General features: G+C 45.5%; 2 protein-coding genes across 2 annotated transcripts; both read right to left on the reverse strand.

Annotated features, from left to right (window-relative positions):
• Positions 1–1,603: 1,603 nt before the first annotated feature.
• On the reverse strand, positions 1,604–10,588 carry SLC20A1 (solute carrier family 20 member 1). The gene is made up of 10 exons (XM_039324103.1): positions 9,924–10,588; positions 9,695–9,835; positions 9,514–9,599; positions 7,946–8,042; positions 6,100–6,219; positions 4,819–5,055; positions 4,131–4,683; positions 3,735–3,920; positions 3,454–3,538; positions 1,604–2,560 (listed from the first exon to the last, which is right to left on the reverse strand). The coding sequence occupies exons 1-10, from the start codon at positions 10,273–10,275 to the stop codon at positions 2,399–2,401; spliced, it is 2,019 nt and encodes a 672-aa protein (XP_039180037.1). The 5' UTR covers positions 10,276–10,588; the 3' UTR covers positions 1,604–2,398.
• Positions 10,589–15,458: 4,870 nt separating this feature from the next.
• MRPS24 (mitochondrial ribosomal protein S24) lies at positions 15,459–21,138 on the reverse strand. The gene is made up of 4 exons (XM_039324102.1): positions 21,076–21,138; positions 20,883–20,963; positions 20,666–20,777; positions 15,459–20,057 (listed from the first exon to the last, which is right to left on the reverse strand). The coding sequence occupies exons 1-4, from the start codon at positions 21,115–21,117 to the stop codon at positions 19,774–19,776; spliced, it is 519 nt and encodes a 172-aa protein (XP_039180036.1). The 5' UTR covers positions 21,118–21,138; the 3' UTR covers positions 15,459–19,773.
• Positions 21,139–25,580: the final 4,442 nt, after the last annotated feature.

Raw genomic sequence — 25,580 nt, forward strand, 5'->3', positions numbered from 1 at the left:
ATTGAACGAACTGTTGTTAAGTCAAGGACTACTTGCACCTGAACATGAGCTGCACCTCCCTGACCTCAATCCTACAGAAACACTGTGGGCAATTCAGAGATGGAACTTACCAGCATCCAAGCGGAACAAAGAAGAATGGGCTAAAACTCCTACAAGCCATGGTGTGGGACTGATTTAAGTTATTGGAAATGATTAATGGCAGTTATTGCTGCCTCGAGGGGCACACCAGTTGCTGTACTTTTGCCACGAATTATACTTTTGGATCATTTTCCTCAATCGAAAAATGATTTTTACTTGATTAATTGGGTTCTTATGTAGTCTAAAGAGCTTGGATGTGGAGATCATATTGCATTGAAGGTCGTATTTATGCAAAAATACTGAAAATTCAAACTTGCAATAGCACTTAAGACTTATATACCACTTCACAGTGCTCTACAGCCCTCTCTAAGCGGTTTAGAATCACCCTATGGCCCCCAGCAATCTGGGTCCTCATTTTGCCAATCTCAGAAGGATGGAAGATTAAGACAACCTTGAACCGGGGAGAAGCTGAAGTCAAATCATATAGCCTACTAGATTCCAATGATTCCAAGGCTGCACCCAAAGATTCGCAACTGATGAAAAATGTTCTTCCATTAAAGTCTGATTCTATTTCATCCCCTAACTTTGTGTTCTGTTGGGCTAGATCTTTCTTTTTTTAAATCTGGCCTTCAGGGTGGCAAACATATCCAACAGTCCGTCCTCTTCTAAATTTTACCTAAATTTTCTCACCCGCCCTGTGAGAGTTGGTCTTTGAGGATATGACTGGTCCAAACCATATTCAAGCATTTGCCATGGACCGAACCTGAAATTTATACAGTATGTAAGAATTTACACCAGTGATCCCCCAACCTTTCCAGCTTTGTGAACCGGCGGATTGGTGGTAGAGGAAATGGTTGTGTCTGAGCGGCAGGCTCCATTTGTTTGAGCAGGTGAACAGGCTGTGGCCCGGTACCAAGCTGCAGCCTGGGGGCTTTTGGCGGCCCAATTTACACAGAACTGTACTTGATCTACAAAAGTAGAAACATTCCCCAAAACCAGATCTCTTGTGCTTGTGTCAGGTCTACCATCACCGGCCTGCACCTTGCTTGTACCAGGATTTTCAAGGCCATTTGCCCCCAGAATGGAACGTTACCAATTTAACATCTCAAAATTTTTCAAAACATCTTACTGGCATCACATTGGCTGGTCATGGGGGGAAGGAGTGGGAAAGGAAAAGGATAGCTTTGTATTTTTCGTGGGAGCACCAGATACCACCTGGCTGCAATGATTTTCTTTCAGTAAAAGTTCCTCTGCTTCAACCAAATGGAGTCACGAGAATGACCTAATTAATCACAGCCAAACTGTTCCTTGTGTTTGACGACACTAATCAGGTTTTGACAAAAATATTAATTTGTGACTTAAGAGAAACAGGAGGCCGAAATCTGGATTCAGCCTCTTCAGTTTAATTTTTTTTTCAATTAAATCTATCCTGGCAATTCCATCTGAATTCAGTATTATAGAAAGAAATTAGTTCTTGGAGAGGAGGCAACAACTAGCCTGAAGGTTAAATGAAAATTCCAATGGCTTTTAACAGGGCAGAAATATTTAATTTCATTCTTAGAACTGTACAAGATATATAATACAGAACTTTTCAAACACAGTTCCTGCAAAGTTCGTTAAATATTTATTCATCTGAATGTTCCAAGAATTATTCCAGGTACCAAAAAAGTATTAAATAAGATACTGTATCTCTCACTCTCTCACACACACTTAGCAAAGGATTTTGGAAATTACTTGTTCCCCCAAACAAGAACCTTACAACTCTTTCAGAAAGGAATAAGGAAGGCTTATTATCCAAACCTCTCTGCTTTGTAATAGGCCTTTTAATTGTATACAGATTTTTTAAAACTAATTCAGTTATTTTTGTAATCTCCAACTACTTTAGGTACTGCTACTGCAAGCACATATTAAGAACACAACTATTATAAAATCATCATTGCCCCACCCATACATTTATCCCAGAGCCTGTTTTTTTTATTTAAAAAGTTTTATTTATAAAAGCGGTATTCACCACAGATTTTCTGCTAGCTTACATTCTCCTCATTGTGCTCACTAAAGTTTGTGTTTAGAGCTTGCAAAACAATGATACCTCTGACGTTAAATATTAAGTTAACGCCAGATAAAAAAAGTTTAGAAATATAGACACAATGATTTGTAGACCTAGCTCTTTTCTAGTTCCAAGGAAGAGGTTGTGCATAAAAGCAGATACCGCACAAATAACACATTCAGCCTTTTTTGTAATTGGTGGAGCCACCCTAACACTGTTTCAGCCACTTGGCAAGAAGATGCAAAGAGATACCAGGTGCTCAGCACACCTGTTTCACACTCCCAGGATAGGGTACTTGAGTAGAGCCATGATGGCTGCACTGATGACTCCGGAAATGGGGACAGTAACAAACCAGGCCATAAAGATATTGCGGAATAGACGCCAATCAACAGCTTTCCTCGAGCGCAGCCAGCCTACAGATACCACTGATCCTACCTGGAGGAGATAAAAAGTACAGAACTTAACAAAGCAGCAGTCAATGCCCAGTTGGAACTAAATGCCATTCATAGCAGTTCCCACACATATTTTCCCTGGACTCAAAGTTTGCACCGTGTTTCCCCCAAAAATAAGACTGGGTCCTATTTTTTCCCCCCTCCAAAACAGGCACCAAGTCTTATTTTCGGAGTAGCCCCACCCACCCCGTCCACTTCTTCTGCATTCGAGCCTGCATTTTGCAGTCAGGCCTTTCCAGAAGGCTTATGTAGCCGAGTACCGAGCTATGGATTCAATCCATAGCTCAGTCCTCGGCTGCTGAGGTGTTGCAGAACCAAGCTATGGATTGAATCCATAGCTCGGATCTTGGCTGCACAGGCCTTCCGGAAAGCCCTGTGAGAAATGCAACCCTGGCTGCAGAAGAGGCCTAAGAAGTGGGCCAGCAAGGAGAGGCCTGGCTGCCAGGTAAGTGGGTGCGGGGCAGGTGGGGCAGCTCCACACCCCTGCCCTAGCTTGTTTTAGGTGTGTGCCTCGTCCCAAAACTAGGGCTTATTTTGGGATAGGGCTTATATTAGGCCCATCCCCAAAAATCAAGCTAGGGCTTATTGTTGGTGTAGGCCTTACTTTCGGGGAAACACAGTACAACCCTTGCAATGAAGCCCAAAGAACATATAGTCTAATATAAAGGCCAATGTGATCAATATAATGGGTGGACAGTTGACTTGGGAGAAACAAGTACTATTCTCCTTCAAGCCAAGTATTAGAATGAAACTGGAACTAGCTTCCGAGCTTTCTAGAAAAAAGTCAGAGATGAGCATAGAAGAATCACAGGCCTTAACAAGATGGCTGCCACCAATCATGTTAACATTCATTTTACAGACGTCCTTTTTACTTACTTTACAGTGAGTTGTGCTGATAGGCAAACCAATATTTGACGCAATGATCACAGTCAAAGCAGATGCCAGCTCAATGCTGAAGCCACTGCAGAAAAGAAAATTGCAATCAATATAGAAATCAGAAAAGAACAGAAAATTAAATGAGATTACAAAAAAATGTTTATGAAAAGTTCCAAAGGATCCTTGAGTTTCAATCAAGCTCATGAGGCCCTCACATCACTCCACTCAGTTCCAGCCTGGCTCCCCAGGCTACGATATTATCCTGCGTGGACAACTCCTACCTGGAAGGTGTAATGGGAGTGAGGTCCTTGCCCATGGTCTGAATGACTCTTCTTCCCCAGATCCACAGGCCAGTGCATATCCCAACACCTCCGTAGAGTAAGAGCCAAATAGGAGTGGCTACTTTGGAAGACACATTGCCCGTTTGATACACCAGGTACAGGGCAACAAGAGGACCGATAGCATTGCTGCCAAGAGAGAAAACGCATCAGGTCAATCAACCATCTCAAATACCCCTAAAGTGGCAAAAGAAAAATAGTCCCTGCCATCAACCTGTGTAATATTTTTATCTCAATAAATGGACAGGAGTAACTGCCAAAGGCCAACTCTGCCCCAACAGCACCTTTATTCTTGTGCATAAATTACTTCAGGTCACCCAGAACAAGCCAGCCACTCACCTCACATCATTTCCTCCATGAGCGAAAGAGCCAAAGCAGGCAGTCAAGATCTGCAGGAACTGAAAGAGCAGAGACACTTCCGGCTTGTCCTGGTCATGCCAATCATCCAGAGAGCAACTGCTATCCTTCATATTAACAGCCCCCATCTCCACTTGCTGCAAATCCACATCGGTGGGGTGGGCAGCATCTGCCACAGCGTTACAATAGCTGGTGTAGCTGTCCATGCGGATCCTCTTCTTGGAATCTACTCCGGGCCACGTCCACTTCTCTACCTCCTCTGCTCCCTTAGATTCTGTCTCCCTGACTCGGAAAGAATCTAGAGGCATGCCGCAGATTGCCATTGTGTAAGAGGTATAGCTGTTGTTACGCCGCAGAGGCTTATCTCCAGAATCTCCCATGCAGTCCCCCACTTTGGCCAGGTGGAGCTTATGAAGGAGCTCCTTATACAGTCCAGAATCTTTATGCACAGTGTGATAATGTCCACTGGAACCTATCTGGTTGCTCACCATATGGTTCAATTGAACAAGACTCCCATTGGGAAGCTGCATGGCTCCTGCAGACATAAAGTAGGCAGTCTGACTTCAACAGCATGTAAGTTGCTACATAACTACCAAGTGCTTATTCTCTACATCATTAGCAGAGCTCCACTGAGCCTACACCGGGACTTACTAGAGTCACCTCTACTCACCACTGTCAATGACTGTTTCCTTCATCTTCTCCCGTTCCGGAATCTCCTCCAGGTCTCCCAAGTTGAAAGAAACGGCCCTTTCCTCAAGAGCTGCTTTGTGAGGCACAGTATCAACTGTGTTGCTCCTCTCTTCATCATCAGCAATGCTGTTATCTGTAGTCTTAATTTCATCTTGTTCTTTCAGACTATTCTTTTTCCTCATTAATGGGCTTTCGGAAGGGCTGGTCTTTATCTCTTCTGCAGAAATAAGCAAGTTGCAACTAAGAAAACCATTCACCTCCCCAACTTAATCCAACGCCAGTTTCCAAAGTTTAACCAAGTAGCAAAGATCTGCAAATCACAACAAGGGATATGAAAATTCACACTCCATAATACCTGAAAACTATGTTAACTCCTCCTTCCCACCATAAAGTTAAATGCAATAGTTTTACATATTGTCCTGTGCCAGATATAAGCAGCACGTGGTGGCCTAAGTCACAAGACTTCTGCAGAATGCTTAATATTTTAGGATGAGAAAATAATTTTCATCTTATATTTCCAAGTATGCCTTGGAACAGGATCCAAACAAAAACTCATTCTAAAGGAACGGGTTGGAGTTAAGAAAAAGGAAATTGTTTGCTAGAGCTAAAAACATAATGTGCATGCTCTAGAAACTCTAAGATTTCACATCGGAAAGGCAGCGAACTATTTCACTTTTATGGCAGCTATGACAACAGAGATGCCAACAACGTTCAGCTGTGGGGATCTTAGGCATAAACTCTCTGCAGTCTGAGTGACCCTTTCCTCAGCAAGCACAGAACTGCTATCATTATAGCGTGGAAAGCATCCTTCCCACTTTTGCAATTGATTAGTTGAGACTACACTGGATCTGCCCAGGCTATACTCAACACACACTCTGGACTTTGCTTTAACTATGTAACGTTATTCTGGCACTAAAAACAACTTGCAGCATACATGAACATAGCATCATTTCTTTCAAATTGTTTACATTTAAATTCAACTGTTTAAACTAGACAGTTATCTAAAACAGGGGTCCCCAACCCCCAGTCTGTGGCCTGTGAGGAACCCAGTTCGTGCAAGTGAGTGAAGATTTATCTGCACATGTACGGATCTAGGTAGCACATTAAAGCATTCCTTCCCTCCCGTGGGAAAAATTGTTTCCCACTAAACCAGTCCCTGGTTTCAAAAAGGTTGGGAATGGCTTGTCTAAAAGGATAACATCTAAGTAGTCAACTACTCAGCACCATCACCCTCAAATTCAATTACATTTTATTTACTTACGTTCAATTTTCTTCTTCATTCTTGGACAGATAAAAAACCAGACGATGAGAGCACACAAAATAGCACTCCCCGAAGAAATAAGGATGATGCCCCAGAGGGGAATTTTGTCAAAGCCCAGCACTAGGAAATAAAATAACACATCTTGAAACACAGTAGCAAGAGCCCCCTTCTAAAAATACAAAAATACTCAAGAATAAATGTAGAGTTCCATATGCTCATACTAGTAGGGATAATGCAGCCCCATTCCTTTCGACGTTAATACCTTTCACCTCCTTTTTTCATGTTACAGTAAATTACTGCAAGATGACATGACTTTTACATAACCAAAGCACCTATATGCTTAGTCCACTGCATGTCTGCCATTTCGTGTCCCTCACTGTGGAATAGTCTGTTACACCCAAGTTAATACAATTGCAACGTTCATCTTACATGCCAAGCTAACAAGCCATTCTGCTTTACATTGCATTCTGGATCACAGAACTAACTAGGACAATAGGGTTTCCACCACACAATGAACGAAAATACACCCAGGTCCATTTCTGCCCAGACTAATGTGTGAATACAGTCATTAATAAATAAATAAAATATGGTGTCTCGAAGAAATGGTAATTCCTGGGAAAAAGAAACCAAGATATCTTGACTGATCCTTATTAAATCAGCTTCACTCTGGCCTTACTTTCTTCCCTTGCTCATATTTTGCCAACTATTTCAATGCTCTCCCATACAAGAATGTTTTTATACAGTTTATCACTTATTTTCTTGGCTGAAAGGGAGAAAGATAATATGCCAGTAACAACAGAAAGCCTATCTGAAACAAAACCTGGGATCCACAAATTTGGTATCACAACTGATCTAATTATTTTCCAATCAGTCAGGGCAGCATCCATAATCAGTCAAAGCAGCATCTAATATAAAATAAGTAATAAAAAAATGAATAGGAACATTTTTGCAGGATTAGAAAAATTAGGTTGGTAAGAGGGTCTTGGGAATAAATTCCAGGTGAGATGGTTATGGCTGAGGTATCTTACTCGTTATTCACATACACATTTCAAGTAACACACAAAAGGGTCGCTCTAACACACTGTAAGCACCAAAGGGAAAAGGCAGTTTCAGGCACTTAAAAGTTAATTCAACTACCTGCAGTTTAGACCTGTTGCACCAGGCTACATTCCAGTAGAAATGCCCTTGTAAATATGACATCTCCCTGGTTTATAGCAAAAATGCTAAATCCAGCTTCTTTCTCCCACCAAAACCCAGTTTATTATTTGAAGAGATTCAGAAGGTTCCAGCACAGAAATATGACATTCTTCTTCCACGCATTTGTTGCCAGCACATCATGAACAAGGGGAAAGCAGGAAAATTCTTTGGAATCTAATATTCAAGGCATGGAGACCCAGAGTGAAAAATCCACCCAGAGCCTCCTAGCTGGTAGGAATTTGATTAGAAGAATACGGGAAATATTCTGGTTTAGCAGCAGCTAGAATCCTGAGTTTCAGCAGAAGACAGCATGAGAAGGAAAGGGAGAGGTCAGATCAGAGTCTGCAGGCAACTGAGTGTGGGGGGGGGGGGTTGTGGAACATCAGCAGTAAGTCAGAAACAGTCGCTCCTGTGTGGATTAAGAAGAAAGGACTCTAGTAATTTACAGAGTGAACAGGCCTCTTGGACAGGATAACTAGCTAAGGTTGAACTCAGCGTTTGCTAGCCTGCAGCTTTCTGTAATGGCCCACACCAGTTGCCTTCTAGAAGAGTTCAGTCCTGAAAAGCAAAAGGGGTAAAATTCTGTGTTTGATTAAGAAGCTTATAAAATACTATAAAATTAAACCTCAATATTTGAAGCTTTACTTACAGTCTGCACCGCTATACATGACTGAGAAGAGATTGATCCCAATTGTGCAAGCATAGAAAATGGGCAATGCACGTAATCCATTTGGAACAGGATCTGCCTACAAAAAATATATTTTATGACATCCGTTATTATAAAACAGCACATCCAGAAATTTTACTTCTCTAAATACAATGACATATTTTAAAAGAGCAACATTAATAATCTTGGTAACCACAGGGAAGAAAAAGGAAATATTTACTATCTTTGAATCTTCTGGAAAAAATACTATTAATTTCAGAACTATAAACTTCATAGTTTTGCAATTGCGGCGGAAAACACTGAGGATTCTATAGGTTTTTCAGCCTCTCCCATCCCAACCCAACCCCACTTTCTGCGGTCTTCCCAGAAAACCATCAGAGGACCAGGAGGGTGATTGTTGGGGGGGGGGGAGGGAATAAATTTTCCCTCCAAGACCATTTCTCGGGAAAACTTAAAAAGGTTAGTTATAAAGAGAAGTCAGGTAGCGACCATGACCTGCTATCAGTGCAGGATTTAACTGTACAGTGTAGTCCTGTACAGTTCATTTTGTGACCGTTCAAATTTACATCATTGAAAATAGTGAAACCGTTTTTCACATTTACAACTGTTGCAGCATTCCCATGATCATATGATCAAAATTCAGGTGGTTGACAAGTGATTCATACTTATGATGGCTGCAGTATCCCAGGATTGTGTGATCACCTTTTGTGACCTTCTGACAAGCAAAGTCAATGGAGAAGCCACATTTTGGGTTCAACTGACATTGTAAGCTGAAGACTACCTGTACCAAGGAAAAATTTCCCTATACTCAAAACCTGACAACTGGGAAACCAGTTACCAAAAGAAGCAGTAGGCTGTCCTGTCCTTTGACACATTCAGGCAGAGCATGTGCAAGGAAGAACTAAATAGTGTTGAGAATGATACTGGGGTGTTTCCATCAATCTGACCCTTGAAGAGAACTCCTAACTATAAAATTCTACAGTTACAATCTAATCACACATCACTACTACATCAGTTAAGCAAGTATACAGGGCAGCAGTGAAGAAATATTTTATTTAAACTTTGAAAATTTCAAAAATTTAGAACAGCAGACCCACTTTCTCAACAGGAGAAGCATCTCATTGTATATTATTCTGTTCTTGCCCACCAAACCTCTACAAAAGGAGGACTACATTGCAGGACACAGATCATCCCATCAGGAAAGATGGAGCTTTTTAGACACGGGTGGCTAACAGGCCTCCGGAGAGTAGCATTTTTAAAGTAGCATTTAAAGTAGCATTTTTCTCCCCTGGAGACTCCCATTAGACAGCACCTATCCTGACCACATGCACACGTGCAGGCCAGGTTGTCAGGGCTAGTGCCCCCTGCCCCCTCTGCCAAAGGGCCTCCTGGGGCTGGCGTCGGCCGAGAGACCCAGGCCGGCCGTCTTTCTCCGGGGCCGCCCACGTGCTCCCTTCCCGACCGCTGAGGCCAGAGATTAGGCCTTATCTGCCCGCGGCAGGCGCGGCGGCGGCGATGAAGCGGGCCGCTTTTGCAGGCCCCCGACCTACCTTGTTCAGGATAAACGTCCGGACCACGAAGAACAGGAGGGCGGACATGACGCCGGAGAGAAGCGGGGAGATGAACCAGGACAGCACTGAGGGAGGCAGAAACAGCCGGAGTGGCGCCGTTACGGGAGGCAAAGGCGCCAGATCTCTTCCCCGCCCTCCCCCCCGCTCCCTCCCCGCTTACCGACTTTCAGCAGCTCGGACCACTGGACTCCTTCCTGTCCTTTGGCCACCAGCGAGAAACCGATAGTCGCCCCGACGATGCAGTGGGTGCCGGAGATGGGCAACCGCAGGAAGGAAGCGGCCAGCTGCCACACGGCCGAGCCTGCCGGGAAAGGGCGTCAGCAGCGCCGCCCTCCCCCCCGCGCCGTGCCCCTCGCCGCCCTCCCCCCCCCGACGGGCCCGCCGCTCACCGAACATGGCGCTGACCGAGCCGGCCATGAGCAGCTGCGGAGCGGCGGCGTAGAGGCGCACGTCGATCAGCCCTCTCTGGATGGTCTCGCTGACCCGGGCACCCAGCAGCACCGAGCCCGCCGTCTCGAAGACAGAGGCCAGCACGCAGGCCCGCCGCAGGCTCACCACGCCCGAGCCCACCGCCGTCCCGAAGGAGTTGGCCACGTCGTTGGCGCCCACCGAGAAGGCCAGCACGAAGGCGATGGCGAAGCCCAGCACCAGCATCCACAGGAAGGCGCCCAGCGGGCTCTCCGCCCCCGCCGCTTCCGTGGTCAGGCCCACCGCCAGGGCCGTGGGCACGGCCGACGCCATGCAGCCGAGGGCCGCCCGTCCGCTGCTACCAAAGAAGCGCAGCGGACCGGCTCCGCGGACCCCCCCGCAACCCCGCCATGGCGCCCCGCCCGCCGGTGTTCTTCTTGCAATGGAAAGCCGCGCCTCAGGCGGGCCTCGCGGGCAGCCACAAGACGCCTTCCCGGCAAGGACCCCGCGCCGGAGCCAGACGCACCGCGAAGAGCGCCCCGCTGCTCGCTGATCCGCGCCCGGCCGGCCTCGTGCGCACCTCGCCTCCGCCCGCCCAGCTACCTTTCCTCCCCTCCGCAACTCGCCGGCTCCGTCTGGCGCGCGCGGGAGCTCTTCTTATAGCCCTGGCCCACGTGACGCCGCGCGCCCCGCCCCGTCTGCGGCTGGTGGCGGGGGGGGCGGCTCCGGGCGGAAGGCGCGGGGGCGCTCTTCCTGCCCGGGCAGCGCGGCAAGGCCGCGGGGAAAGGATGCGGTCGCTTCCCCGGCGCCCTGCCTGGCAAGGGGGAGGCGCGGGCCGAAGCCGCCCTCAGCGGGCACGGCTCCCTGGGCACCAGCGGGCTGCAGGCACGGCCCCCTCGGCCGGGGCAGCGTCGGCCTCTCCCGGGCCCCTGGAGTCGCCGGGGGGCTCAGGCGGCCCCTTGGCGGGCCGCCAGCGCATCTACCCCGGATACCAAAGCCCGGAATTTGGATCTGGGTAGCCTCGAGATCCCACCTCCCTGGCCGAGCGCCGCGGCTCCCGTTCTCTTCGTCCAACCTAGATCACCCAATCTGCCGGCTCGGCTCCCCGGAGCTTTTGGCCACTTCGCGACACGGCAGCCGGTACGTTTTGTCTTAACTTTCGAGCTGCAGGAGGCTTGTTGGTCTTCATTTGTAACTTTTGCATCCAGTTTTCTATTCTACAAAGTGAAGCAAACGCTGCCAAGTTTCTTCCGATAGCTGTGGTTTACAAAAGCTAAGGGATATATATTTTCCTGGTTAATTGTCTTAAGGTTTCTTTTGTTTAAGTTATATATTAGTGCTTTTCTTGTGTTTCTGTAGTTTAAAACTAAATTATGTATTTGGTCTGAGACTGTAATAAAGAAAAAATTGGAACTGAATCAGAAATAAACCAATGATTGTTTGTTTATATCCCACCTTTATTATGGCCCAGATATGGCCTGGTTGCCATCTGGGCACATAGAGTTACAGAAGGCTTGCCCATTTGTAAGTTTTGAAAGCAAATGATAGAGAAGAATTTTGTAAATTACCTGTCTAAATTTTTAGATTACTAAGGTGGTTTTGGCGCTGTAAGCCAGACAAAGAAAAGGGTCCCAAAGAAAGCAACTGCACTCACATTTCTATTCAAAAAACTACATGTACCTGTCCATGAAGTCACCAAGTCTAATTTAATTCAAGGGAATCCCCTCCCCCTCCCCATGATGCCATGCACTTTTCAACAGATCTAGAGCAGTGGTTCTCAACCTTTTTAATGCCGCGATTCCCCAACCGGTCGTAAGTTGAGGACTACTCAACCGGTCGTAAGTCGAGAACTACTCAACTGGTGTAGCACCGTTTGCAGAATGGGACTTTTGGCGGGCTCAGCAGGGCAGAGACAGCCTGGACAGTTCCTATTGGCTTTTGAAAGCCAATAGAATTAGACTCTATTCAAGAGAGTCCTATTCTATTGGCTTTCAAAAGCCAATAGAATAAAAGGGAGTAGCACAGCTAAGGAAAAGGGAGAAAAAATGGCGGACTGCGTTGTTTGGCAACCCCCGTGAAATGGTCGTTCGACCCCAAATGGGGTCCCGACCCAGAGGTTGAGAACCACTGCTCTAGAGGCTGAGAGAGAACAGAAGATCCTTCTCCCTCCCTGCTGCTAGATCCAGATTGGTCTATATAGTTCTGCAGAGCTGCCCTGGTCTACCAAATGCCTCCATGTATTCTCCAGGCACAGGTCTGCAAGAACGTTATTAGAATGGCACACTAGGCTTGGCAAAGGTGGTCCACCAAAGATTTACAAAAGAGCCTTTGTCTAAGCATGAAGTGCTTGGTTTGATTCTGCACCGTTCTCAAGATGTGTTAACTGTGATTATGGGGAATATTTATTATGAAATGACTTTATCCTTTACAAGCCAGCATATAAAACTTAGTGTTGCAACAGGAGCTGAGAGCAGTTCCAGAGCAGTTTGGGCCATGCTTGAATTTCAGTAATCAAACCCTTGGAAGTAGGGAAAGAAATAAGGCTCCATTTTCGTACCCTTAAACATACTTGAGGTTCAATTTACCAGAGTAAAGGTCTATCTGCAACACTGACTTGAGTACTAATATGCTCATTTTACCAATCTCAGAAGGATGGAAGATTGAGTCAACCCTGAGCCACTCAGAATTGAACTCCTGGATTGAGCAGTGAGTTAGCCTGAAGTGCTGCATTCTAACCCCTATACCACCACGGCTCTATCCCAGTAATTCTTTAAAAAATGTTGTAGAATACCAGGCCTCAGTATCATGAAATCTCATCCTTATGAAATCCAACTCAGTGCAGAGCTATTAATGCTGACTTTCAGTGTGGTGAGCCAGTTGTACATCTACCCTCATGTTGGCCACATGACCACAGATGGGTCTTTGGACAACGCTTCCTCCCTCAGCTAAGAAACGGAGCTGAGTCAGACACAATTCGAAAGGGGAAACCTTTTAAAGATCTGAACAAAAGGAAAATAGATGTAGGACACCACTAGGCTGAGCCCAAGGGCAGGGTCAAATACATCATCGGTTCCTTCCCCCCCCCCCAAGAGACCTAATCCAACCCCCTCTTGAAATCTCCTGACATATCTGGCTCTAATTTGCCTCGGCCTGTTAATAGATCAGCTTCTTGTGAATACGTGACAGGGGGGGGGGGGAAATCAATGCTTTTAAACTCTATCCAGGCTCCCCACCTGACAATAGTCTCTCCATCCCTGGATGTTTAAGAAATCACCTAACAGCCATCTCTTGAAGATGGCTTAATTGCTTTTCTTACCACAGATTGAACTAGACAATCCTTGTGATTCCTTTCGACTTCAGAGTTTTATTTTTCCCTTCAATCTATCTTTCGTTTGGGTCTGCCCTTATGCTTCCTTTTTTTCTCTTCTGCTCTGAAAGTTTCCCCTCACCTGGCAGCCAGATGTGTTCGAAGTGGGGCAGCAGAGTGCCATGACTCTGCTGTCCCCCTCGCTCACTCCAATTGCAGGAGGAGAACCTAAGAGAAGCTCCAGGGGCTGCTGAAATGCTGAGGGGCAAAGCCTAAGCCCTGCCCTGGCCGTGGTTAGTTCAGGCCTAGGGGCAAAAAGCTGCCCTACCTCATCTTCTTGTGCCATATCTGTTATCAGACGTTGTCGATAATGTTGGCAAAATGGATTCTCATGCAGAATCCATTTGTCTACCAGGCACCATATTTAAATAGACCTTGAGCTTTTTCACTGGCTGAATATTGGCACCCAGCTGTATACATGGCCAGATATTTACACATATCAGAGGGGGGGGAATGTACTTTAAATCATTTCTACTGCCAAGTTAATGGTCTCAGGACACCTGATCCAGCTATTTCCTGAGGTTAAGCAAACTTGAGGTAATGTGATAGCTCATGATGAAAGAACAGCAGTGCATGCAATGCTCCAATCCTGCTGTGCTGGGCATTTTATTGGCCTCCATGAAATAATGCAAAATAATTCTGAACAATCTATTTCACCAACTTCATTGAATTGTTACTTTTTTCCTATACAAATCCAGTGGGTTAAACCTTTTAATTTCCCGCATTGACTGCTCGAGTCTCCCAATTTCTCACCCATCCCGTCTGCTGCTCAGAAAACACCGTTTAATGCGGTTACAGAGCTAAAGGCTTTTTTTGCCTCAAGCAGGATTCTTGGTTCTCCATCATTATATTCAGATGGTTTTTCTTCTTTGCCACAGTATTTTAAGTGGTTACTCTGCCCACTCCTGGAAGGTTTTTTCAGGTTCCTATTCTACTTCACAGATATTGCTTGAATTATGACCGTAATTGAATTACAGTTTTAAGTTGAGCCAGTTGATTTGCAGATCAACACATGACCGCACCCAATTTTATCACCTTTTTTGTGGAAGTCATTAAGTGAACATAGGGGTCCTTAATTGACTCCATTGTCCACAGTGACATTTTTTTGCCAGAAACTGGAAGTAAATGCCAGTTTTCAGCAAAGATTATATAAATCACAATCACATGCAGGATGCTGCCAATGGCCGTAAACGTGAGCCATTTTCCAAGGGCTTAAAATGCAATTATGTGATGAGGGAAGGCAGCCATCGGAACTTTGAACCTATCTAAATAGCCTTTTGGGGCTTCCATCATCAGTTCAAATGGTCGCTAAGCTGAGGACTGTCATATTGCTCAGCCAATTCAGCCAAGTCCTGCTCTGCTTAGTTTTCAAGATCAGCCCAGCGTTGCCACCTAGCAGGGCCCACAGGCCACAACCTGCATGAAAACTGGAAGCCACTACCATAACTAAGTGCTCTGCAATGCTGAAGAGGGATTTGGGGAGGGATTCAATAGCCTCAAAAGCCTGACTTAGATATCTGAATCAGAATCCCATCCCTGGTCATCCAGGGTTGTGCCAGGGTTAGCTTGACTGGCAGGCAGCACCTGTGACTTTGAGTTCAGAGGACAGGGCTGTCCTTTGCTGTTAACTGGCAAGACTGAATCTGCTGCCTTTCCTGGGCTGAGCTGGTTGTTGAAAGCTGCGTCACCAGAGTCCGTTTTGTCCTCAGAAGGGAGCAGATTCCAAAGACGGGATCTACGCTTGGAGGGCAAGGCAGGAGTCCAGAAGTGCCATTAACGACCAACTCTGGCAAGATAGGAACAAGTTCAGCTCTTGAGTCAATGTTCCACCAGTCGGGTGATCTCTGACACAAGGGACACTCGATTCTCCACCATAACAACTCCCCTGTAGAGTTTGTCAATCTGTGTGGAACACTTTTGAGCATCTGGGTATGTAAAATAAGCCTAAAGCAGCACAAGCTGCAGGCGAGGGGAAGAGGCACTTGCCACTCCGTCAAAAGGTCTGGTGTTGCTGCTTCTGCATCATTTGATTTATATATAGGTACAGATGTGGGTCATATTTCCCGTTAGATATTACGCTAATATACATAAATTGGGCATTTCTCATTTATTATTCTATGGAATTTTTAATCACCCACTCAGTCCTAGACCCAGTAAGACAATCTTTATTAGATTAACTATGCAAAATTACTGAAAATTCAAATGTCAAGTGTTCTGGCAAGTTGATTATGGAAAAAATGTGGTCCTCTGATTACCACATTACCTATCTTAAGTTGCAGCAAGTCCTACCAATGATTGCTGAGAAGACACCATTTTTTTGTAAATGCTCAATTGTAAATATACCAGCTTTAGTTATTTTTCCCTAAGTATCAGACAGGTCTTCTGGGAGCTGAAACACCTCCCAATTTTGCAATAATGAAAAAGTAAGCATTATGGGAATGCAATGTGCTATAGTAGGGAAAAAAGCACTGCTTTTATCTTCTCTGCACATATTGGGAAGTACAAATTTTGAAGTAAACATGAAAAGGCTAGGATGATTAGAATGATTTTCTATTTGTGAATCTTCAGCTAATACTGAGGACTTGAGAAAATTGATCTGATATATCACATTCTACTAAAAAAAGGGGGGGGCATTCATACAGAATACTAAGCTTAGAATGTGGTATAGCAATTAAACTGTTGCATTAGAACCAAGGAAATGTAGTTTCAAGCACAGTCTTTAAGGCAGTCATTCACTTAGCTCAACTTAGGTGGTCGTTGGGAGAAATAAAGGGTCACATACCCTAACCTAGGGGGTGTTTGTGGAAGAAATGGGGTATAGACCTAATGAATGATGTCCGTTTAATATATTGTGTAAATCCACTTATTGCATGGTAAATCATTTAGCATCTTGTAGCAATGCACCCTATTGTAATGTTTTCGGTAAACAGAACCCAACCTGCCATCTGAACTAAGTGACAGTATACAATTCCATCAGTTGCTAAAGGACCAAAAGTATATATTTATTTGGGGAGAAAACTCCCCTTCCACTGAATAGAAACAGCACCAGTTGCAAACATCTATGTTCCAAAGGGGGCAGGTCTTATGCTACAAAACTGTCATCTAGTAGTGGATAAAAATATATTGGAAGGTGCAAAACTTCACGGTTGGACTATTGCAATGCCCTCTACGTGGGGCTGCCTTTGAAGACCATCTGGAAGTGACAGCTGGTTCAAAATGCAACAGTGCAAGCAATAATGGGCACACCTCATTATGCCTAGATCACTGCTACACAAGCTGCTTCCTGGCACAATTCAAAGTGTTGGTATCACCTATAAAGCCCTTTGTGCACAGGTCCTGGTATATGAGGGACTGCCTGCCTCCAGTTGCTTCTGCCTGACAGAATGGGGCAGAATAGGTGTGCCAGTCCCTTCAATTGAATGCTGCCATCTTGCAAGATTGTGGAAGGCTGCCCACCCTTTGGAACAGCCTGCCCTGGGAGTTGCATACAGCTCCCACTCTAGGTTCCCTATATCTTTGTGTTGAATGGCCTGGACAGGACAGCATGGCGAAACAAATAAATTGGTAATCACTTAAAACAAAATTAAGTCTAAAAAAAAATCTTCCTGGAAGGGAGCCAAACAGAACTTCAGACAGAAAAGAGAAACTGAGCTGTAGATTAAGGTTATGGCTTGTGCTAAGGAAGAGAAAATGAATGTCACCAATGCTGCCGCCAGTGCATGTCTTCGGCTGTTTGCTCTTCTGTACTGGGATTTAAAAATAAAGTTGTCTATGGCCCTGTGACTAACACCGAGTTACTTCCACGGATGTCACTGGCAAAACAGTTCTAAACAGCATTTAGGCATAAACCAACAAAGTAAACAGTGCACTCACTAGGAAGTGCTCCAGACACCACCACCTAGGAAAACAACTGGGCCTCTTCAGTGGCAGTTTATGAAACAGGACGGCCAGGGTGGGAAAACAGATGGCCAGTGGCCAGAAGAACAGAGGGCCACTCAGCTGCAAGGATTACATCCAGAATTTCAGCAGCCAATTTCAGTCTGCTCATGACACAACATGTAACTGAATCTGGCCTTTTTGGCCACACATTGTATTGTCATTTTATCCCAACCGGTTCACACCTGATGGAAAGAAGTATGGCCAAGGGAAATATAAATACAGTCTGGGCTAAGCCCAGTAGTATTCACTCCCACTGCCCAGTTTAGCTTCCTGGGGGCTTCTGAGCTTTGGACTCCTTTCTGAAGGGCAAAGTTAAAACCATCAGGAAGCTGGAGCTTGGCCATGTGCGTTTCTCTGCTTGCATCATTAGTTTTGTACAGTTGGCAGTGCCAGGAACCCCATGCCCCGTCTTATAAAGCAGAGTCAGAGTTCAAAGCAACAGAAGAGTTCTGAGTGGTCCCTCTTTACTGCAGCTCATCAGAAATCTCTGGCTGGAAATGGCCTGTCTGCAGCCATAACCTTTCCTTGTGAGCATTGCTTGCAACATCCTATGTCACAGGATGATCTTACAGAGTTCCTTTATACTGAATGACATCCGCTGAATCCATGAATGCTGACTCAGCAAAGTGGTACATGCTAAAATGGATTATTCACTTTGGATTAAAAAAAAAGAAAATGGTGGCAACCTTGTGCAAACCTCCGAAGATAGGTCTATTCAGTTAAGTACACACTCCTGAAGAGTGCTTTCAATGAAGTCTTGTTTCAAGTCACAGTGGTGAACCTCCACTTTACAATTACATGAAAGCTCCCTGCCCATCATTTCCAGGAAGAAAGGAAATGGCAGGATAATGCTGGGCTAGGCTGACCTCAAACAGGAGGGCACTCCAATCCGAAGGAGCTTGTGCTGGCAAAAACAGAGCCTCCCCCACGACCATTTGGAGTCTTCCTCTCCTGTCCTAGTAACAATTCAAGCTTGCCTGGGTACTATCGCAAGCCCTCTTGGCCCCAGCCTACCGGTAGTCAGTGGGTACACACCTTGTGCCAATGGAAGTGGTGGCCAAGGGGCACAACTCTTTTGCCAACCAGCTTTCAGTTGTAGGGAGTGGTACTCAGGCAAGCAAAACTACTCTCATGGTCATTTCCCCAAGGCTAGGGACCTGGTTTTCAGAATTCGAGCTCAGCTGACACACACACACACACACACCTAGCAGTAGAAGTACTTCAAAGGGAAAGAAGAGTTCCTGGAAAAACATCCTTTCACAATCTATTTATCTTCTATAAAAAAAAGCCAAATCTCCTTCAAGTCAGGCTCAATTTCTAAACAAGTCCAGGAAGAGAGATTTGCTACTTCCCTCTTTGCCCAATTCCCAGTCTGGTTTACAGCCCTGAGATTTTCTTGGTGGTTTCCTATCCAAGCGTTAACTAGGACTGGCTCTTTGGAGCTTTTTTTGAGATCAGGCAAAATCCAGCTGGTCACATTGTTTTTAGCACAAAATAAAATGGCTATGACACTTGGATAGCACTGGCCCATCATGAATTTTAGCAATTACTCAGCCCTGTTAACCATTACAACTTGAAGGAAACATGACTTGTGAGGGGAAATCATGTTTTCCTAGACTCTCACTACACAGAAAATCACCTTGAAGTTCAAGCTGCGCTTCTAGTCATGCCTGGGCTACACATAGATACGAACTGCCAGGAAATTGTTCATCCCATTTTGCAACTTCCCAATGTTGAATACTTTATCTCCAAGATGTAACTAAAGGGAAGTACATTGAACAGATTCTCTTTTTCAGAACAGAAGCAATAATTTTTCCAGGGTGCTACATATGCATTTTTGGGCCTATTTTTCCCCCAAGGGGCTTCTCAGATTGTCATTCCATTTCTATTACCCCAGGCCATTCTTCACTGGCTATCTGAATAGCTCTTTATAGGGTTTAATTGTGCACTTGGCCTGAAAAGAACCTAGCATGACCTTTGGTGCCATTTTGTCCGTCTTCACTCTGCCCTACAAGCCTGCTCTTTACAGGCTAGATTCCTTCTTATACTGAAGCACTTACCCTGCAGTCTGTGAAGAAAGAGAACACTGAGGAGGGAGAGAGGCAATGGAACAGCCATAGTCCAGCACTTTCACCTTCTGTTCAGCAGAAACTCACCCACCCCTATTTGCCCTGGCATGGCAACCTGCAACCCATTCAATGAAGCAAAGTGAAATGATTTTCCATTGCTACAGAGAGCGGTGCAGGCCAAGATTCTACAGCTAAAGAGACAAAGAACTGGGAACAGTCATAAATAGGGACAAATATTCCTTGTTTGCATTTCAGCAACTCATTTCTAATAATCAATAAGATTTCTCCTTTCTCTGGGTGTTTCCATCTATTTCCAATTTCTGGAGGAGAAGTCAATGGCTGGAAAACACCAGTCTGTTCAAGGACAAAAGAAGCAAGAATCCCACTGGGTCTAGTATGGAGCATCAATATCAACCAGGAGTCAGGAACATCTTTCTACGATAAGCTAAGCCAGGATTAGAGACATTTGTAAATTATCTTCTCAGATATGGTCTGCACCTCCATCTTAACAGGACACTTGTAGAAAAAAGAAAGCAGCACCTCTGTGTAGCCAACCAGGAAGTAAATCTTATGTGGTGGGAGATTCTGCATTAGAATGGCGCAGATTATCAAAGTGTTGGCCCGACGCTTCAGCACAATCTCATCAGCCAAACAGCCATGAAAGGTGCCAAAGAGGAACTTGCGAATGAAAATATCCTCCACTGTGCGCTCAGCTGCGTCAGTCTCACCATTCAGGTTACCTGCAGGACAAACCAAGGAAGCGAGAGCCAATTTTATTCTTCTTGTGATGCAAGAGAGGAGGCCTTAGGGCTGAGCCAGAGAAGGGTGCTCTGTGCCACAGTCGCTCCAACCGACCAGATCCAGAAAATGGCCTCACCCAGCCCATCTTCAGACATCTAATCGCAAAGACTTGCTGCAGCTGCCATTTAATGTGAAACATTAAGAAAGGGCTTTATTTTTAGAGCCTCTGAACAGCCATTTTGACCTCCAGACTGCAGCCCTGCTTTTCCCAGCATCCTCTGGGCTCCATAAATTGTAGGAGGTGGAGGGGCGGGAGCAGCTGCAGTCCAGAAGCTTCCCCCCTTCCCAGCCCCTCCCCCACTGAAAACTGCTAGATGAAGGGGATCTTTGGGGGGGCGCGAAGGGGGGTAATGAGGGAAGCCGGGCGGGAAAAGGCGGGGATTATTGTGTTGGGGGTGGGGGGGGAGATATCAGATGGAGGGAGCCCCGGTGGCCGTTTGCTCGGCCGTAGCCGCCTTCGCCTCCGAGGGCTCTGGGTTCGCGCCTGGGGTCCACAGGGCCCTCCGGGGCGTCGACCCCCCTCCTCCTGCCCCCGCCTGGCGCTCACCGGTGTGCAGGGAGAGCCAGCCCTTGCGGTGGGCGATGTGGTGGGGCGGGTGGGCCTCTTCGTACGACACCGGCTGGTTCCCCTTCCGAGGGCGGACGCGGGCCGCGTGGCACTGCAAGGGAGAGCGGGGCGCGTGGGCGAGGCGGCCTTCCGCTTCGCCCGCTCAGCCTTTCCCGGAACACCCCGCCGGCCCGCCCAGCGGCTGCGCGGCCCCTACCTTCTCCGAGACGGCGCTGCTCCGGAACCCGCGCCCGGCGCCCAGTAGCCCCCAGGCGCCCCTGAGGGCCCGCGCGGAGGCCTGCAAAGAGAGCGCGCGGTCAGGGGCGGGCACGCGCGGAGTCCCCCCCTCCCAGGGGAGCCCCTCTTCCCCCCCACCTCCTCGTCCTCCTCCTCCCGCCGCCCCCGCTCGCCTCCGCGCCGCGCCGCCCCGCCGCCGCCGCTGCCATCGCCATGGGAGCTTCCGCCGGAAGTGCCGCCGGCTGCGCCGCCCCCCCGCCCGCCAGGGGTCGCGCTTCACCGCCGCCGGTTTGGTCTGTGGCCCGCAGGGGGCGCCGCGCTTTCTCGCACTGGGGCGGATCCCGCCCGCCTGGAGGGAGCGCTGGTCTCGAGTGCTCAAATTCAGAACCGAGCCGGGAGAAACCCCGGAGCTCCTCTAGTGCCAGCCGCTGCCCAAGCAGGAGACCCCGCGCCATTGTAGACGGGCAAACGCCCGGATCTCCTTCAAAGCCATCCAGCGATGGGGGCGCCGCGAGTCATTTGCAGGTTGGATTCCCCCCTTCCCCCGTGGAGTCGCTGCATCCCGTCCTGCCCTCCTAAGATATGCAGGTGATACCACTCTAATGGCAGAAAGTGAAGAGGAACTAAAGAGCCTCTTGATGTTGGTGAAGATGGAAAGTGCAAAAGTTGGCTTGAAACTCAACATTAAGAAAACCAAAATCATGGCATCCGTCCCTCTCAATTCCTGGCAAATAGATGGGGAAGAAATGGAGGTAGTGACAGATTTTATTTTCCTAGGCTCCAAGATCACCGCAGATGGGGACTGCAGCCAAGAAATTAAAAGACGCTTGCTCCTGGGGAGGAAAGCTATGGCAAATCTAGACAGCATACTAAAAAGCAGAGACATCACCCTGCCAACAAAAGTGTGTATGGTCAAAGCCATGGTTTTCCCAATTGCAATATATGGCTGTGAAAGTTGGACCATAAGAAAGGCTGAGCGACAAAGAATTGAGGCCTTTGAACTATGGTGCTAGAGAAGACTCCTGCGAGTTCCTTGGACTGCAAGGCGTTCAAACCGGTCAGTCCTAGAAGAGATCAACCCTGACTGCTCTTTAGAAGGCCAGATCCTGAAGTTGAAACTCAAATACTTTGGCCACTTAATGAGAAGGAAGGACTCTCTGGAGAAGAGCCTAATGAGGGCAATAGAAGAAGGGGATGACAGAGAATGAGGTGGCTGGATGGAGTCACTGAAGCAGTAGGCGTGAGCTTAAATGGACTCTAGAAGATGGTAGACGACACAAAGACCTGGAGGAACATTGTCCATGGGGTCACGATGGGTTGGACATGACTTTGCAACTAACAACAATAACTCCCTGTATGTAGAGAGTGAGGAAAAGGAACCTGATGGAGATAAGCCAACTCTGTTGCCATAGTAACAAGGAATGAAACATCTTTTAAGTCCAGATCATTCAGATCAGATGCAGAAGTGGCTGATGTTGCAGATAGACCTTTACTCTGAGATAGGTTTTGGTAATGGCACACTCACAAACAGTGGAAGCAAGAAAAGAGGAGTCATCAATATGGAAGCTATAATTAGAACGCAGCCAAATCAATTAGGACCTATGACAATAGCTAGGAGCCGTGTGCAAAGGACGGTTCACCTATAAAGGTACTCTCCCATAGACCAGCATTAACCCTGACGATGTCAGAAGTCTCTGACAAAAGCTTGGTGATTGGTGATGGTATTAAACATTTTCAGTTTATTATATTCCTGGTGCTCACGTTTTTATTGGTTATGAATTCACCCAGGAATCACGTTTTTATTTTCACTACTATTATATATATATATATATATATATATATATATATATATAATAGTAGTGAAAATATATATGAATAAAATAAATAATATGCGATCACCAGGAGAGTTTAAGTAAGAAAAATACTTTACTAAAAAGCTGCCAAGCTTTCGTTGGGAATTCCCAACATCGTCAGGGCTAAAAAGCCAGTTTAACAAGAATGACTTAAATAGGTTTGGCTGACATCTGCACCCGACTCCTAGACTGTGTTACCGGCCCCAGCTGGTCAATTAATGTTCCAGATGTTTCTTTGGTGTTACATTCTCTTCTGTCGTTCCTTCGTATCTTCCTACCTGCCCCTTTGTTATTAATTTTTAAGTCTATTGACACACTCGTATCACCCTCCCCTGCGGTGATATTTACTCCCATCACATCCCTCTTTCTGCTACGGGTCTCAGGGGCGTTTGATTCAGTGTTAATCCTCATTCCGTTAGGACTCCAGGTACTTTTCACCTCCTTTGATTGTGGATCGATGTTTTCTTCCTGTTTTGTATTCCCCTCTCCCTTAACCATATGAGTAACATTTATCCGGGCATTGTGCGTTCCGGTGCTTATGTTTCCACCCCCCACCATAAGCGTTCTCTACATCAACCGTTTTTCGTTGTTTAGTGTCCAGAGTAGATCCTTCACGCTCCTCCTGGGAAGGATCTAACTGCAAATGGGAGCGTTCTTCATTCATTGCTTCTCGTTTGTTCATGAAATGAGGGGGAGGAGTTTTTCTCCCCCCTTTACTGAATGAGCGAGTCGTCATTCCACATCTTCTCTTCCTCCTCCGTGTTGTACATCCCTCTTCGTTACCGCAAACAGCACTAAGCTCAGGGATTTCACCATTAGATCTTCCGGATTCCCTTTTATCATCGTCATTGTTTCTCTTCCACCTGAAAGGTGGGGATCTATCGGGACACTGTTGAAGAGTATACGAGTTGTCTACCCGGTGGATTTCCCCTCTTTTTTTCCAGAGGGAAATCCATCATCAATGCACGTCTATGTGTGTCCAACGGCGGGAGATTCCTCAGCTGTTCAGTATATAAAACTTAAATTCAGTCACATTTAAGTATCTAAAACATTTCATCCCTCTTAGAATGGTGTGTTTCAAATTTTTTCTATTTCTTTAACCATATTCAAACACGTTTCTTTTTTAAATATTCTCTCTGGTATGTCCCATCATCTTTTTTCTTAATCTCTTTTCTTTGCCCAGAATCTTTCTTGATCAATATACTTTGCTGGATCCAAAGGTTTTCCCATACGATCGTAGGTGTTCTTGTAGATGTAGAGAGTAAATCAATATCTCTGTCCTGAGCACTTGCCCTCTTCTTTCCATTAAAATCCCTTCTCTTGCCTTCCAATTTGTTTTGTGATGTTAAAGTGTAAGTTGTCTTTCCTTCCACTTGAATTAAATCATACTCTTCTATTTTGTGAAAGTCCATCTTTAAATCTTTTCCCTCTGATTTATATTCAATCATCTCTGTTGTGTTCTCCTGAGGATTTTTTTGAAGTGAACTTAAATTGGAGATAAGTTGACTTATACTTTCAAAGTTGTTTTGTTTTTCTTTGTGGTTTAAAATCATTGTCCTTTGAATGGATTGCAGCCTATCGTATATTTCCTCTTGTAAAACATCCATTGTTTTTGTAAATATCACTTTCTCTGAGCAGCTGTGTTTACTAAGATTTTGAAGGTCACGAACAAAAGCTTTATAGCTCCTCATCCAGAGGAGTTTCTGACCCTGTTGATTGAGGTGTCCTGCATTTGTTATATTCACATTACTTGTATTATCCTTGTTTGGTTTCAGAGTGCTCAGAACAATAAAATTGGGGTGGTTAAATATAATAAATATTTTAAGGTCAGCTCTATAAATTTTATTTTATTATTAGCCATCTTGAGCATTATTTTAATGAAAGACGAGGATAAAAAATAAGGAATAAATAATTCATGTTAAAGCTATTTGTATTGCTGTCAACGCTGCTAATATTGAATATTCTTGCTTTGACAATATATGCAGAACTGTCTCGTATTTTTAGAGTTAAATCAGGTGACAGCGAAAGGGGAGGAGAATATAAGGAAAGCCTGGGAAAAAGAAACGGAAGTAAATCTTTGCCCTCCAAGTTAATTGGAAGATGTGAATCATGACCCCAAAATAGGGGAGGGGAAATGCCCGGAATGTTATGTGCAAAGGAAGGGAAATTCAGATCTTAGCATTCCACCATGCTGACTCTCTGTAATACTAATAAAGGCTTTTTAGGTTAAAAAAATGCCTGAAAGTTCTTTGACGTGTTTCGTTAATCAGACACATGACAATTGCATCAGTGAAGGATAGAAACAAAACACTTTAAAAATGTTTTTGAGGATTGTTCCCCGCCACCGCCATCCCCCATCAATATAGAACAGGAATCAAAATACTAGACAATATTATAACTTCCTTCCATTTTTCTTGAGAGGCAGAAGTATTTAACACTACTGAAAAGAATCAGGTAGATTTTAAAGCAGCCTACATGGTCAATGGATTAAACTAGAAGCTGATCCTGATACAGGAGGGGGAGTAGCTTCAGTGACAGTGGTCAGGTTTTGATCCACAAGTTCTTTTCTTCTGGTTTTATCAGCAAGATCAAAAATTCCTCCCAAGAAAACTACAGTTTAATTTAGGGAATATTTATTATATAGGCAGTCTCTGGGTTAAGAACATCTGTCTTATAGACCACTTGTACTTATAAATGGACTGCCTATTAGTAAAAATGGAAGATAGCATTCTGTCTTCTAGTCAACATACACTGAAGCCAGGCAAGATTTTCATGAACTGCTGAAGCTGTGTGTTTTTAATACACAAACTGTTTTCAGCAGTTTT

This window comes from Crotalus tigris, unplaced genomic scaffold (genome assembly GCF_016545835.1).
Source record: "Crotalus tigris isolate CLP2741 ecotype Arizona unplaced genomic scaffold, ASM1654583v1 scf7180000024293.1627790, whole genome shotgun sequence".
Lineage (NCBI taxonomy): Eukaryota > Metazoa > Chordata > Lepidosauria > Squamata > Viperidae > Crotalus > Crotalus tigris.

What these genes read in the sequence shown, in the direction of transcription:
- SLC20A1 (XM_039324103.1), bottom strand. Translation starts at nt 10,275, where the DNA reads ATGGCGTCGGCCGTGCCCACGGCCCTGGCGGTGGGCCTGACCACGGAA. An exon ending in CTCGGTCAGCGCCATGTTCG is followed by an intron (nt 9,836 to 9,923) that starts GTGAGCGGCGGG and finishes CTTTCCCGGCAG; the next exon opens with GCTCGGCCGTGTGGCAGCTG. An exon ending in CATGGAGGAAATGATGTGAG is followed by an intron (nt 3,921 to 4,130) that starts GTGAGTGGCTGG and finishes CTCTCTTGGCAG; the next exon opens with CAATGCTATCGGTCCTCTTG.
- MRPS24 (XM_039324102.1), bottom strand. Translation starts at nt 21,117, where the DNA reads ATGGCGATGGCAGCGGCGGCGGCGGGGCGGCGCGGCGCGGAG. An exon ending in CGGGGCGGCGCGGCGCGGAG is followed by an intron (nt 20,964 to 21,075) that starts GCGAGCGGGGGC and finishes CTCTCTTTGCAG; the next exon opens with GCCTCCGCGCGGGCCCTCAG. An exon ending in CTGGCTCTCCCTGCACACCG is followed by an intron (nt 20,058 to 20,665) that starts GTGAGCGCCAGG and finishes TTTGTCCTGCAG; the next exon opens with GTAACCTGAATGGTGAGACT.